The sequence below is a fragment of the Pelobates fuscus genome, chromosome 5, assembly GCF_036172605.1.
Source record: "Pelobates fuscus isolate aPelFus1 chromosome 5, aPelFus1.pri, whole genome shotgun sequence".
Classification (NCBI taxonomy): Eukaryota; Metazoa; Chordata; class Amphibia; order Anura; family Pelobatidae; genus Pelobates; species Pelobates fuscus.
This window is the reverse complement of record NC_086321.1, coordinates 367,648,776-367,665,228: the sequence shown is the minus strand read 5'-3', so window position 1 is coordinate 367,665,228 and position 16,453 is coordinate 367,648,776. Positions and strand designations below refer to the sequence as shown.

General features: G+C 41.7%; 2 protein-coding genes across 2 annotated transcripts in view; one reads left to right on the top strand and one right to left on the bottom strand.

Moving 5' to 3' along the window:
- Nucleotides 1–11,870, bottom strand: part of LOC134611849 (ABC-type organic anion transporter ABCA8-like) — a 224,764-nt gene extending 212,894 nt beyond the window's left edge. Inside the window, exon 1 of the mRNA XM_063456115.1 lies at nt 11,866–11,870. The gene's annotated coding sequence lies outside the window, so the exon portion shown is untranslated. The remainder of the gene's footprint in view (nt 1–11,865) is intronic.
- The window catches only part of LOC134611842 (myosin-3-like), a 35,428-nt gene continuing 21,459 nt past the window's right edge, over nt 2,485–16,453 (top strand). Inside the window, exons 1-10 of the mRNA XM_063456107.1 lie at nt 2,485–2,503; nt 2,691–2,735; nt 4,181–4,402; nt 7,488–7,631; nt 8,669–8,825; nt 9,396–9,423; nt 11,258–11,369; nt 11,650–11,742; nt 12,608–12,671; nt 13,409–13,507. Coding sequence (XP_063312177.1) covers nt 4,199–4,402; nt 7,488–7,631; nt 8,669–8,825; nt 9,396–9,423; nt 11,258–11,369; nt 11,650–11,742; nt 12,608–12,671; nt 13,409–13,507 — 901 coding nt within the window. The 5' untranslated portion in view covers nt 2,485–2,503; nt 2,691–2,735; nt 4,181–4,198. The remainder of the gene's footprint in view (nt 2,504–2,690; nt 2,736–4,180; nt 4,403–7,487; nt 7,632–8,668; nt 8,826–9,395; nt 9,424–11,257; nt 11,370–11,649; nt 11,743–12,607; nt 12,672–13,408; nt 13,508–16,453) is intronic.

The window sequence follows — 16,453 nt, the reverse complement described above, 5'->3', positions numbered from 1 at the left end:
TCCCCCCCTTACGACTAGGGCCTGGACACCCTCTACTGGCCTATTCCTGCCCCCCCCTGTGGCAGAGCTCCCCCTAGCGTCTTTCCCGCCAAGAGGGCCCCAGCCGGAGCCCTCTGCACTTGCCTGTTGCCTCCTAGGCCGGCCATGCGGTCTCCCGGATCCAGACTCATCATCATCATCACTCCCCGATAGGGGGGAAGCCCTCCTGGACCTCCCCTCCGTGGTTCCCGATCCACCAGGGGGCCGCCCGGTCACCTCCGACCCGAAAGCAGCAGCGCCCCCGTCCACGATATCCTTCCGCCTCCGAGTGCTCATCCGAGGCTCCGGCCGCACGCGGGGAGGCAAGGCCTCGACCACGCGGCTACCGGGCCTGCTGCCGGCCGCAACCGAAACTCCACTGCCTCCGGGAATAACTTCACCGGGCCCCGCGCCCGGGCTTAGCCTCCTCGGGGGCCTTCTGGCCCGAACCGGTCTACCGCCATCGCCGTCCCGATCCGCCGCCTCCGCCAGGGCAGGGCCTAGCTGGGCCCGTAGCCAGTCCGCACCCTGATGCCGTGCTGCTGACCTGATCCCCTCCAGCAAACGCTCCACGTCGTCCATTGGCCCTGCAGAGAAGACAAAAGAAATCCGCCCAAGCAAAGTCCGCGCACACCGAGGTGAACACAAACTCAACCAGGTAGAAAGTTAGAATGACTCACCTAAAATGGCTGCTCATTTAAATAGCCAATCCTACTTACCCATAATTCCAACCCTTGCTTACTTCCTCCTAAGCCCGCCTCCTAACCCCTGTCAAGGCCTTTTTCCGCTTAGCTGCGCTCTAGCTACATGGGGCTACAGCACAGATTGTTTTCAATCCTTTTTCCAAACGTTCTAAACCGACAAGTGACTGACAAAGGTAACCACTTCTCAGTTTTGACAGAGCACAAATTGTTATGTTTAACCTGTGGAACAGTTGACAATAAATTTCCCTCCCTGTCATTATATGAGTGCTAATTAAATCACTTTCTAGATTATACACTGTCTGAGTACTCATTGACAGCACAAATTACTCCACAGTATGTGAGCGGAGAGGAGTCATATTCACCGGAATGGTTTGAGATATTCCCATTCTCCTTAATGTGTCCTCTGGGACACCATTCAGTATACTGCAAAGTTGTCATTAGCTCGATAACAGATGTGTTAAGCCTTTCTAACTAGCGCTGAGTTCCCTTCAATAACCCAAAATAACAATAGAAGATGAACAGCGGCTGTTTGATTCGTAACAATCAGGAAGGTAACAGCTGGGTTTCGTATCCCACATTGCACCGGGGACACTTGAAAAACGTATGCTGCAGATCTGCGTTAAAAATCAATAATAGTACGAAGGATTCATCTTTTATAAACAATCCTGCCAATGAAAAGATATTGTCACTTAGGGCACAGGGGGACACAGATCTGTTAAAAGTCACAATTTAAATGCGACGTGGTTTTGTGGTGTGTGGCAGGATATCTTTAAATTATACAACGTCTGTGTGACTTTCATTATAGTGATGGGCCAATTTGGCCTCATCTTCAACACTCATCGACCGCAAAAAATGATGTTTTGGACTACCATTACCATGACGCTCTTACAGCCATAATGCTCAAATAATTTTTGTTACCTCTGTGCTTAGTGTCTGTTTACTATGACTTGAAAGTTCAATATAAAAGTGATTTGTAAAAGAAAAAACAAAATTAGTGCATTAAAGAGTTCCGGTTTCCAGTGCCAAATTAATTCACGTGCACACCTTATCATAAAGTGCTTCTTTAATTTGTGTTCCTGTAAGGGTATTTCAAAGTTCTGCAGTGCCTGAAAAATAGTTTTTTCTTTATTTCTTGCACTGCTAAGAAAATGTCCCAATAAATACTTTTTTGTTAAGCTTGGGAATATATAAAACTTGTCTTATTAAATATACAAAAGTGGCAAAAACCCCTGTTTGTTATATGCATAAAGAGAACCTGCAAATGAATATTTTCTAGAATGTACGGTATATGATATTTCAGAGACAGAATGATTGCAAACTTGGCAAAATGCAAAAAGTTGCAAGCTCCAAATGATGGGCATTATAACCCCACTGGTTCTCCCAGTAATTGTAGCAGTGTTTCTCATCCTTGCCAATGCATTGTCGGAAGGGTCCGTGAACTCTACATAGTTGAAACTTCTTGCATTCTTCCCTCCCTCGCTGATTCCTCGTCGTTGTCCTATCATTACCAATGAAGCATATTCGTTGCCCGCCTTGGCATGATAATCCCATTCTTAAGGGCTAGAGGTCATGACTCACAATTGTACACCTTGGCAAAGGTCTCTAAATGGAAGAAAATAAGACAGAAGATCATCGCTATATTTAAATTTTAATGCAAAATAAGTTAGCCAAGGGCAGGATCTGCTTTCCAATTATAGAGGAAGCAGAAACCCGAGGGATTATAGAACTCTTATAAAGGCACGTTGTGTGTTATCTAAGGGCTATTTGAAGCTGTAGGAGCTGTAAGTATTAAATGACTGGCCATGTGCTTTACAAAACTCTATTCTATTCAGAGTGATTCTATTGCTTTTTAGCTTATGTACCATACAAACTCACAATATTATAGACTATAATTGTCCAATTTGAACTATCTTTTATATTAATTGTGTAATATACACAGTACCACTTTTTTATCCTTTTTTTTTTCAGTTTTAAATACCAACATCTTCCTCTCTTGCTGGCTGGATTGAAGAGGTACGGAAATGAGAGTTTAAAGGCTGGATTTATTTGGTAACTGGTTGTGTTGGCTCCTAGCACTTGTTGCTACAAAAGATTCCAATCATTTCCTGGTGCCCTAGAGGTCCATAGAGGTGCATGCTCTGTCTCTGCTCTAAGGATGAGGGGCCATAGCAATGCATGCTCTCAGGATGAGGGGCTCTAGAGCTGCATTATCTGTCTCTGCTCTAAGGATGAGGGGCCATAGCAATGCGTGCTCTCAGGACGCGGGGCCATAGAGCTGCATTATCTGTCTCTGCTCTAAGGATGAGGGGCCATAGCAATGCATGCTCTCATGATTAGGGGCCATAGCAATGCATGCTCTCAGGACGCGGGGCCATAGAGCTGCATTATCTGTCTCTGCTCTCAGGACGAGGGGCTCTAGAGCTGCATGCTCTGTCTCTGCTCTCATGATGAGGGGCTCTAGAGCGGCATGCTCTACCTCTGCTCTCAGGACGAGGGACCATAAAGGTGCATGCTCTCAGGATGAGGGGCTCTAGAGATGCATGCTCTGTCCTGTCTCTGCTCTCAGGATGGGGGGCTCTAGAGATGCATGCTCTGTCTCTGCTCTCAGGATGAGGGGCTCTAGAGCTGCATGCTCTGTCTCTGCTCTCAGGATGAGGGGCTCTAGAGATGCATGCTCTGTCCTGTCTCTGCTCTCAGGATGGGGGGCTCTAGAGATGCATGCTCTGTCTCTGCTCTCAGGATGAGGGGCTCTAGAGATGCATGCTCTGTCTCTGCTCTCAGGATGAGGGGCTCTAGAGATGCATGCTCTGTCTCTGCTCTCAGGATGAGGGGCTCTAGAGATGCATGCTCTGTCTCTGCTCTCAGGATGAGGGGCTCTAGAGATGCATGCTCTGTCTCTGCTCTCAGGATGAGGGGCTCTAGAGATGCTTGCTCTGTCTCTGCTCTCAGGATGAGGGGCTCTAGAGCTGCATGCTCTGTCTCTGCTCTCAGGATGAGGGGCTCTAGAGCTGCATGCTCTGTCTCTGCTCTCAGTATGAGGGGCTCTAGAGATGCATGCTCTGTCTCTGCTCTCAGGATGAGGGGCTCTAGAGATGCATGCTCTGTCTCTGCTCTCAGGATGAGGGGCCATAGCAGTGCATGCTCTCAGGATGAGGGGCTCTAGAGGTGTTGGAGTTTAACCCCAGATCACAGACCAACTTAATCCCCAAAATCCTGTGTTTTTTTTACAATCACTTCTATGGCTGTCACTAACAAACAAAGTATTAACAGTATATTGTCCATCCCTCCGCCACTCGAAAGATTAATGACGCCGTTACTGCTTTTTAACATGGGTTTTGATCTTTATGCTTATAAGTAATCAAAGCTTCACAAATGGCACACACAGCCCAGGCGTTAACACTCAGGCGGTGTAGTGAGTGCAATGGTACACTGACTAATCAATGTATTTCCTCTTTCAGCCAGTCAAAACCGCAGCCATGAGCAGCGATGTAGAGATGCAGATTTATGGTGTGGCCGCAGTGTTCCTGCGCAAACCCGAGAAGGAGCGTATTGAAGCTCAGAACCAACCGTTTGATGCCAAAACCCACTGCTACGTGACTGACCCAACTGTGGATTATGTAAAGGGGAAAATTAAGAGCTCAGATGGTGGTAAGACCACTGTGGAGACGGAGGATAATCGGGTAAGGAATTATCATTACGGACAATCTTGGCGAATAATTCACAATGGGTTTTATTCGCAGAACCCCGAACTGTAGAAAATTGGGGGGGAAAAAATTTAGGCAACAAAGGTGAATGATTTTTAAAAGCAAACAAAAAACTTTCTAAAGTTGTGTGCAATCTCCATGATGTACAGTGCTTTGATCAAACACATTTCACTAGTTTCCATGGTAACTGCACAGCCTTTACAACAGGACCAGCAAAATGATACATCCTCTCATATTACCTTTACCAGTCCGAAAGTTGGCAAATAATTATAGGAGTTGTGGTTTGGCAACAAATGGGGATCTACATCCCGGCTAGAACTTAGAACTTATCTTCTTCCCATCTGAATCTCACCCCGTCGCTCAGTATGTGGCAAAATAGTAAGATACCCTTTTTTAAATAGGATTTATTTAAAATGTGATTGATAATATATAGCAAAGAGGATGGTTAAATTAGAACTGTCAACCAGGAAAAGTCTTGTGGAAAATTCAGTCTTTATGCTAAAGGAACTCTATAGTCACCAAAACAAGTTTAGTTTAACCCCTTAAGGACCAAACTTCTGGAATAAAAGGGAATCATGACGTGTCACACACGTCATGTGTCCTTAAGGGGTTAATGAAGCAGTTTTGGTGTATAGATCATGCCCCTGGAGTCCCGCTGTTCAATTCTCTGTCATTTAGGAGTTAAATCACTTTGCTTAGGCAGTCCTAAACACAGCTCCCTGCATGTGATCTACAGTGTCTTTGTACGTATCCAAACCTTAAAATAGAAAAGATACTGACATAGCGTAAAAATTTAACAACTTTATTTCCCATATAAAAAGACCCCCATAGGAGAAACTCTTACAATAAAATGTTGTGAAGCTTATCTCTAAGGTTCACAGTAAAAGCAAAGCAAAATTTTTACACAATCTTTTTTGGCGGGACTTTTGAATTTTGCAACGATCACAGCAGTATCTGGAAGCCGGTGCTCCTGGAGAGGACCGATCTTTGTGCACAGGACCGGTTCTGAATAAACAGTATCCACGGAGCGGTAACATTCAAATCCTTCCATTGACACTCTGTTTGAACTTTGCTTTTACTGTGAAACTTAGAGATAAGCTTCACAATATTTTATTGTAAGAGTTTCTCCTATGGGGGTCTTTTTATATGGGACATAAAGTTGTTACATTTTTACGCTATGTCAGTATCTTTTCTATTTTAAGGTTTGGATACGTACAAAGACACAGATTTGACATACTACTGTTACAGCAACTTATCCCTGCGGACTTTTAGAAGTACCCTCTAATAAGACTGGAATGAAACCTCTTTATTAATAGATATTTTCTGTGTTGAACCCTATGTTCACTAAGCGCTGATACATGACTTGTTTTAATTTTTGTTCTATAGGATGTTTTAAAACTTGGGAAGGTTTTTATTTGTATTTAGCAGCTTTTTCCATTTAATCTTGTGGATAACTGAGTTTGGGGCATTGTCCTAGAAAGTTCACTATATTATCTTTATCTTGCGCTCTCTATACTGTGTGTTCTATAAAAAAATATATATTTTTGTAGTTTGGCATATTTCTTCCAATACCATCAGGCTATGTCTGATATATATTATATGTGTACATTTGCAAGCATGCTTGCTGCTCAGTGTTCAAATGAAATGTTACCTCCACCATACCGTGTCCTTTTTCTTAAGACAGATGTAGTTTAATTTTTGGAAATACTAAATACACCATGAAACCGTACAGTCGTATTATGGACGTTTAAAGGAATGCAAAGCTCTATTCTAGTGTCCTTGTCCTTAGTTACACAGGTCCCCATCCTCCCCTTGTGTGTCCCATAAAAAATAATAAAACAATTGTTTTTATTTAACTTTTTTCCAGCACCAAAACTCCCTTGGCGCTGTTCACCTCTCCTCCTCTTGCAATGCCATGGAGGAAGCGTGGTCTCCTCCAGCGATGGGTCCAATTCAATCCTTTTTATTGACAGGCATTGGGGACCTGATGCGCATGTACACGTGTATGTGTACATTCTGGCCCGGTTTATTCACTAAACTGTGAATTGAATATAGAATTCTAAAATTCAGGATGAAACAGCCAAGCTGTATTTATATTTGTGAAATGGAGAATTTTTCCAGCTCGACTATTCGGCCTACATTTTGCATTTTGATTTTCAAATCACTCTAATTCTATTACCTAATAATGATGGGGAACATCTTACCACTCATTGTTTTGTTTTTTTGTCACGTTCCAATCTATTCATGCAATCGAGATGTTCTATGATTAGAGCATAAACATTGCAATAAATGCTTTAGTTACAAGCTACTGCAATTTGTTAATAATAAGCCCACTTGTGTTTGTATATCCTACGTGTCTGATATCAAATTACATTTGTGTGTATATGTGCCTCTGTGTCATACATTTCTCATATTTCGATTTTTCTCTAATACTTGTATTTAAGTAGACATTATCTTAATCTTTCAACCCAATATGTTGCCATTTCTTGCTTTCATCTCTTGTATGTAAGCGAGTCAAACAAATCGATTGGTTCTCCATAACATTCAAGTGTGACATAGGTGTAAAATAAAAATTAAAGCAAGGACACTAATAAAGAAATACAAAAATTTGCATGCTATAATTATATGCCCCCCCCCCAAAAAAAAATAATTGTCTTTTATATTGGCCAGGATCTGCATTAGTTTTATATAGTAATTAGAAAAGGAGCCAGACCTCCAAAAGGTGGGCTTCACAAAATAAACCAACACATGAAAAAGATAATGAAAAAAATATATAAAAAAATACCTCTACTGATCCATTGACTGTAAAAAAAAAAAAAAAAAAAAAAAAAAATCCATGATTAAATTTGTGTAAGGGAAAAAGATATAACACATACAGAGAAATATATTGTCTATGTTGCGTAGTTACTGGCCCCATAGATACCCTGAATGAAGTGATAATAGTTGTACTTATATCCATTTTCCGGCACACAATTTGTTTACCATAATTGACCTCAGTCGAGCGACTTGCTTGCCGAAAGACCTGCTCTTCTTAATTCAATCCTTCTTATTAAAATCTCAGACCGTCACCGTTAAACCTGAAAATGTGTTCCCTATGAACCCGCCTAAGTATGACAAAATAGAGGACATGGCGATGCTGACCCATCTAAATGAGCCGGCCGTGCTGTATAATCTGAAGGAGCGCTACAAGGCCTGGATGATCTATGTAAGTGAAGCTTCCATATCTCCTGGATAATCTCTCTTCCTCAATGACGGCATCATGGTAGACTGGGGATTTTTTATCAAAGTATGAGACATAGCAAGGAATGTAAGGGGAATACAGAGGTATTTGCAATACATTTTAAAGATTCCTGGTAAGATCTCACCAAGAATATTATGTTAGGTTCTCTAGAGTCGATCCTCAGGAGGACATAGAGAGGTAGTGATAGTACTATATAGATCCCTGATAAGATCTCACCTAGAGTATTGTGTTCCATTCTATAGAGCAGATCCCAGAAGGACATAGAGAGGTAGTGATAGTACTTTATAGATCCCTGGTAAGATCTCACCTAGAGTATTGTGTTCCGATCTATAGAGCAGATCCCAGGAAAACATAGAGAGGTAGTGATAGTACTTTATAGATCCCTGGTAAGATCTCACCTAGAGTATTGTGTTCAGTTCTATAGAGCAGATCCCAGAAGGACATAGAGAGGTAGTGATAGTACTTTATAAATACCTGGTAAGATCTCACCTAGAGTATTGTGTTCCGTTCTATAGAGCAGATCCCAGGAAAACATAGAGAGGTAGTGATAGTACTTTATAGATCCCTGGTAAGATCTCACCTAGAGTATTGTGTTCAGTTCTATAGAGCAGATCCCAGGAAAACATAGAGAGGTAGTGATACTACTTTATAGATCCCTGGTAAGATCTCGCCTAGAGTATTGTGTTCAGTTCTATAGAACAGATCCCAGGAGGACATAGAGAGGTAGTGATAGTACATTATAAATACCTGGTAAGATCTCACCTAGAGTATTGTGTTCCGTTCTATAGAGCAGATCCCATGAGGACATAGAGAGGTAGTGGTAGTACTTTATAGATCCCTGGTAAGATCTCACCCAGAGTATGTTGTTCAGTTCTATAGAGCAGATCCCATGAGGACATAGAGAATAAATGACAACATGTTTTAGACTGCAGCTTTAGAACTTGCTCATATGACATAAGTATGTAAATATATGAAACTCACAGTGTTTGTTCTTTTTAAAGACCTATTCCGGCCTGTTCTGTGTCACAGTGAACCCCTACAAGTGGCTGCCCGTGTACAACCAGGAAGTGGTCAATGCTTACAGAGGCAAAAAGCGTCAGGAAGCCCCACCTCACATCTTCTCCATCTCTGATAATGCCTATCAGTCCATGTTAACTGGTAAGTTTAAAAGCATGTCTGAGAAACACACAGGATAATTCATCATACTATATGGAATGTTAAAAATCTCATGTATCTACTACACATTTTCAGAGTAATACAATTCTCAAAAGAGTGTGTTTCAAACTTCTAAAGTAAACACCGTGTACTGTGTTTTTATGTTGTTCACTCTGCATTGAATGTTTAGAAGAGTTTTAATCCACTATTTTGCCAGAAACGCCTCTAGTGGATCCCCGCAGGACAGCCACTTGAGGTTAATACTGTAATGAAAACTGTTTTTCAACTGCACGGCTTAAAACGATGGGACACAGGACCCAGACCACTTCAACGAGATGATGGGTGCCTATAGAGTTCCTTTGTAAGATGCAGTACCAATAATTGCACATTCGTATAATACCTCAGATAATGTAACATAAGTTTTCGTTGCCTGCAATGTACTGTCAGTACTGCGTTAAAATACTGATTGTAAGATCAGGAGGGGATGAGTTATTTTGCAAAAAAATAAATGTATATTCCTTTGCATGTTTTATGATAAGATCATTTTAACAATATAATTCTCTATTTCCACAGATCGGGAGAATCAGTCTATTCTGATCACGTATGTATAATCCTAAATTCTTGTTGTCTATGTGGCTATGTGTGCATGACTTTGCAAGAGTTAACCCATTTGCATTTAAAATAAAATATAACGAATTAAAAACAATAGCTAACTTTTATTTTTCCATTAGGTTGTGCTAAAATTTAGGAAGGGACAGTTCCTCTTTAAATTCTGGTAAACTTATTGTACCATGAAAATGACACTATAAAACTGTGCTTTAATTTTTTTTAATTTTTAAAAAGGGCACTGTTATGTTGATTATTGTATTAATTAATGGACTTCTGGGTGCAGACTGGCCAAACTATGTTTCAAGCAGTTTGACAAAAGACTGAGGAATCTTTATTAGCCAAATGCCACCCCTGTAGCCTAGACTGTCATGGGGAAATGTCCCCTTCTACATAAAATATCTGTACAGACAGGCAGGATTTGGCCTTAAATTCGTTGTTCTTTTGTCAGAACCGAATTCACAAAGGCTCTTGTGAAAGTATACCCTTAAGTATACACCAAAAACAAAACAAAACACAAAACAAAAACCTAAAATGTTTTAAACCTTAACCCCTTAAGGACACATGACATGTGTGACATGTCATGATTCCCTTTTATTCCAGAAGTTTGGTCCTTAAGGGGTTAAAGGGACACTGTAGTCACCAAAACAAGTTTAGCTTAATGGGGCAGTTTTGGTGTATAGACCATGCTCCTGCAGTCTCACTGCTCAATTATTTGCCATTTAGGAGTTAAATCACTTTTGTTTCTGTTTATGCATCCCCAGCCACACCTCTCCTGGTTGTGACTCACACAGCTTGCATGGAAGGAAATGGTTTCACTTTCAATCAGATGTTAACTTACTTTAAAATGTTTTATCTTCTGCTCTGTAAATTTAACTTTTAATTACATTCAGGAGGCTCTTGTAAGGTCTAGAAGACAATTAACAGAGCAAGAGATAAGAAATTCCAAATTAAAGGGACACTATAGTCACCAGAACAACTACAGCATTTGTTCTGGTGAGTAGAATCATACTCTTCAAGCTTTTTGCTTCAGAGAAAATGCAGTGTTTACATTACAGCCTAGTGATAGCTTCTCTGGCCACTCCTCAGAGGGCTGTTAGAGATCCTTCCTGGGTCATGGCTGCCTAAAATGCATCCAAACATTCAGTGTCTCCTCCCTCTGGATGCAGACACTGAACTTTCCTCATAGAGATTCGTTGATCAATTCATCTCTATGATGAGATGTTGATTGGCCAGGGCTGTGTTTGACTTGTGCTGGCTTTGCCCCTGATCTGCCTCCTTGACAGTCTCAGGCAATTATATGGGGAAGCATTGTGATTGGCTCAGAACAACACTTCTGGTGATGTCAGCAGACAGCTTGCTATTCTGAGGCAGACAGGGGCAGAACCAGGGGCAGAATTGTACTATATTTAGAGAGGCAAGAGAGGGCCTGGGGGGCTAGATGGTGATTTTAACAGTATAGCGTCAGAAATATATGTTTGTGTTCCTGACCCTATAGTGCTCCTTTAATCAGTATTTTCAATACAGGAAGTGTAAACATTAGATGACTCTTTACAGGAAGTGTTTGGGACGGATGTGCAAGTCACATGCAGAGTGTGACTAGGGCGGTATGAACAAAGGGATTTAACTCCAGGGGCATGAAGTTGTTCTGGTGACTATAGTGTCCCTATAATCTGTGAAATAAGGTGAAATAACCCCCCCTCATTTTCATTTATTGTATGTTTGACAATCTCTGCTTGAGTTGATGCACCTCATGCGATATAAATGCCGGGCTTATATTGATTTCTCCTGCTTTCCTAACCTCGATCCTGTGACCTGTTTTATTGCAGCGGAGAATCTGGTGCCGGGAAGACTGTGAACACCAAACGTGTCATCCAGTACTTTGCAACAATTGCAGCTGTTGGTGACCCTAAGAAGAAGGATACGGGCAGTAAAATGAAGGTGCGATCTTTCGGAAAAATGGAAATAGTTGCTTGTGAATGTTAGCTGATTATTTTCGACAACATTGCAAAATATTTTTTTTTTCTGTTCCCATTTATATTATTCCACTAATGGCTCTAATTCACACTCCGAGAAAAAGGCCCGTAATTACTGATGGCCTGTTATGAAGCAATCAACATTAGTTACCCATGTATATTCTTTGAGATGTAATTTCACTATTCTGTTATTTTATTATTTTTTTTATTATTATTTTTATTCTGTTCGGTTATTTTCCTAATAGGGCACTTTGGAAGATCAAATCATCCAGGCTAACCCTCTGCTGGAAGCATTTGGCAATGCCAAAACTGTGAGGAATGACAACTCATCCCGTTTCGTAAGTTATGTTCCCAACATTAGTTTTAAAAAGCTAGATGTGCTATACATGTTAAAAGAAGTAATGAGCGATTGGTACAGCAATCACTAAGTTCCTCAATACGTGATCTCTGTGTGCATGGCCTGCTAATGCTGCACAGGACATATATGGTTTTAGCACTTGCCGGCTGCTGGAGTCATTAAGTGTGATATCATGTATCCTAAAAAACTTCCATCAGTAAATCCAGCCCAGCATGACGGAGCTTTCTCAAAGCCCTGTGCAAGCAGACTCCGTTTGCTATGACTCCGTTGCCGCTCTTGGCAAGAGTGTGTCATGTCTTGAGTTCTGTCTCATCTCAACCTGCGGTCACTTGCAAACACTTCCATAGACACCATACAAACTTCTCGCAGTCCAGCAACGTAGTCTGCCCAAAATACTAAATTTTCTCTGAAAACGTCCCAGAGGGCCAGTAAAGGCCTGGAGAAAATGGAGAGCATAGGCCACCAGCCAGAACATAAACCCACACAGTACCAGACTAGCAAAGACTCCGCACTACTCTGCCAACTGATACCCCAACACTCCTCTCATTTAACACTAGAGAGAATATTTACAGGGTTATTCATTAAAGGGAGAATTCAAAGTAAATTTCAAATTTAAGGCCAAAGTTGCCAAAATTTTATATAATAGTTAACTTACATATTTTTTATAGAACCGTGTTTCCTTATTACCTTGTCAATCTGCGCAAATTAAAATTAGTCTGTTATCGTTAATGGATTGGAATTTTAAAGGTTTTAAAAGATTACAGTAACCACCGATTGGCATATATCAAACTAATGTCCAGCTGTAGACGATGAGAGGATGATTGTATCTTGTTTTTACGTGGCAGGGTAAATTTATTCGAATCCACTTTGGTACCACTGGAAAGTTGGCTTCAGCAGATATTGAAACATGTGAGTAGATCGTGATGATTTTTCTACAAAAGCAGATTTAGGCACCATGTTCTATTGTTATCATTAGCAACTTTGTTAGATTATATAGAATTTACTTCCAAACATTGGATAGGGGATCTCACCTTTCTGAGCTCGCATAGTTTGTAAAGACAAAAAGCTACCGAAAAATGTTCAGTCGTATAAATATGGACGAATCATGTAACCTGGTGGCAAATAAAACGTATATTTCTAGGTAAATCTTGTACTCAAAAATTTCCCCAATTTTAGTTGGTGCTAAGGTAATTTTATACATCTTCCAGTCTGAGTTACAAATATTTCAAGATGGTCCTCCTTGCTTAATTCTCTACACGAGATTCTCCTATGATTTATATTCTTCTTTTGGCATTAATAATTTGCACACCGTGACCACATGCTTTATCCACAAATGACGTGTTTTAAGCAGCCGACATCATTTAGAATACAGAGAAGGGCAATGGTTCATTCATGAATTGCCTTTAAGATAAGCATTGAGAACTATGTGGGTAGATAGAGGGTCACAATAAGTAATGGGTGGGAGGCACCACACATAAAAAACTTTTTGAGGCCCTTAAAACTTTTTGAGGCCCTTATCAATGCTTAGTTAGGTCACATCTGCATCTGGTTAGCCACATACACACTACTAAGCTTTTATCTAATCCCACCATCTTCAACTGTTTCTATATATAATTATGAATACAGACTTATTCCTCTAATTGTAGATCTCCTGGAAAAATCCAGGGTAACTTTCCAGCTTGCGGCAGAGAGAAGCTATCACATCTTCTATCAGATTATCTCCAATAAAAAGCCAGAACTCATTGGTATGTACTAAAGAGAGCCATTGGAATCCGTTCTTTCTGGGGGCTCAAAAATACTCTTAAAATAGGGAATATAGTGAAATCCGCATTTTTCTTTGTTATTCTGCCCTTTTATATATGTCCAATGTACAATGTATAACGTTGATATTTTAGGTAAATAAGGTTTAATCACTAACTCGTGCCATATGACGAGCAGACAACAGAGTTGTAACATTTAGGGCAAAATGGCAGAGATTCACTTTTTTTTTTGTCAATCTGTATTTTATTGAGGCATATTAGATGGGGTACAGAATAAAGAGAGGGAAGTTTGCAATTCGAATACAGTATAGGGATCAATAACAATGGCATCTAACATTCCCTCAGCATTAATACCTCTTTTTATATATAATGATTTAAAGTCGCATTTGTAAACAGGTTTAGTCTATATGCAAATGAATTCGCTTAACATTAACTAGTTGCGAGGGATTAAGTGCGCAAACTTTGTACAGAATAGATGCGCAGGTTCAGTATTTCCATGTCGCGCAAATTAAACTAAAATAATAGGAACACGCTTACACAATAAATGATAAATTGCTTGCATAAATGGTGATTAGAGATAGCTTAGGTAATATGATTAACTAGAAGATTATAAAGTAGCTTAAATAGTTTAAACAATGCTTAACGTTGTTTACAGTGGCCTTAGTGTTATACATATTGATGAGCACATACAGTTTAAGCTTTGCCAATGTATTTTGTATGAAACATGCTTAAGTTGATCTAGCCAGTGGTTGTGTCAACAATGGTAAGAAAGCATATTATATACACACTGACTAAGATATAGCAGGGTAGATTTAAGTATACTATGAGCGACAATCACAGTGTGGAACTATAAGCTTAGGGTATCCACACAGTAGCATCTATATATGGTAGGTTTGCAGCAATCCGTTGTTATTAACCAGTAGTCCACAGGTAAGATTTAAAAGTGCACCTAGCCGATGCCCAGAGGTAGAGAGACCCAGCTTTCCCTGCAATTAGTCCCTTCAATTAGGCATATGGGACGGGGACTGTGTGTGAGCAGCTGCAGCAGCCTCCAAGGCTGCCTTGCCTTATCTGACTCTGATGGGCCTGGGCAGGCACCCGCTTGTGATGTAGCCCGCTTCATCCGTCGAGGTCGCGATCCCCCTCCATGCTGCTTTGCCTCTCTTTGTGGCAAGGGATAGCCGGGTTGCTTGTTGCGACGTCGCCTCCAGCGGCGGTGAGTTCTCATCCTGCGCGGTAGTTGTCGGGCTGGTAGCTTGAGGGCTATGGCTCTGTACGACGCAGGGTGCCCCTTTTCTCTGCGCTGTGGTACCTTATGCTTTTCCACGGGGGGGCGACGCCGCTCACTTTGTCCCGGCAGGGTGTGCTGTGCTTCCTGATGTACGTGCAGCTGCTTATTTAAGGCATGCCAGAATCGGGCAAAAGCGGCCTCTATGCGTCGCACGTCCTCACTGTGGGGTTCCTCTACGGGCATGTAGTATGGCTCACTTGGTGTGCATGTCGCCGCCATTTTGGGTGCGCCATGTGCTCGGCTACTTTTGTGCTGTGTCGCAGTAGGCTCTGTGATCCGCCCGTGACTGCCACTTCTGTTGCTTGTCGTGGACCGAGATAACCCCCGTCGGTCCATGGGGGGGGGGGGGTAGGTTTTGGCAACCCCAAGAGATCCGTGTCCGGGCCAGGCAGTGCAGGGAGCGGCCGTCTCCCCGCAGTTCGACCTCCAACAGGCCTCAGGGTGCGTGGTCGGGTCCCCGGGGGGTTACAGGCTTGATTTTGGTGTCGGAAGATTCCCCCGGGTGTCCCCGTCATTATGGCTGCCCTCCAGTAGGCGATTGTGCCGTTTTTTGGGGAATTTCCCCCAGAAAGTGGTGAGTATAGCGGGAGCTGAGGTTCAGCACAACCGCTCAGTCTGGATGCCAGGCTCCGCCCCCAGAGATTCACTTTTTAACTGCTATTTTATCTTAAACTTGAAGTAAATTTAACTTTTTAGTAAATAAACATTGAGAGGTAATGAGCAAATATTTTTTTTTTCATATATTGCCTGGGCATTTTATCTAAAAATCTAAAAACACCTTGGGCATAGTCCAGATTAGAGTTGGCTGACAAGACTGACGATTTGGTTGAGTCGACAAACAATCTATCCATCTCCACCTGTTTAAACAACGTAATGGTCTCCTGTGGCTGGCTGAACATCATGAGAGTGTTAATTCCTCGAGAAGGAATCCCCGACCACACATTTCCAAACTAGTGATGCTGTGGTAAAGTCTTAATGAAGTACCCGTCAACCTCTTCTGACCCCGGGACCTTCTCAACTTTTTGAAGTTGTTCTGGTCCTGCCGGGGGGTTACAGATTCTAAGATGGCGGCCCCCGGAAATTTATATTTTCTACCCTTTCATAGGCGGGTGCGTGAAATCATGCACATGCCTAGGGGATCTGGCGACTGTGCGAGAGTTAATAATGATGATCAGTAACGCACCACTTCAGGAAGTGATGCGTTATGGGAGGTGAGTAGAGAAAAAAAAAAATCAACTTTTGTCAACCTTCAAGTTATACATAAGGAAAAGTAGTCCCTAATAATAAAATATGCATAATTAAAAAATAAATATATATTAAATCTGCTTTAAAGAAACGCTATAGTGTTAGGAATATAAAGCTGTATTCCTAACACTATAGTGCCCCTCCCTTATTCCACCCTCCCCCCAGCGAATAAAATGTTAAACAACCTTTTTAAAACACATTTTCCAGTGACGATGCCCCGTGGTGTTGGGTCAGGCTCCTCCGACGTCAGCCGATGGGGGAACATAATGCGATTTACTCAATGCTTTTTTACTATGGTTTTTTTCAACACGCTAGACATGCACTCCATGAAACTGCACATGCAACTCCGTGAAACTGCAGGAAGCACCTCTAGTGGCTGTATGATTGACAGCCAC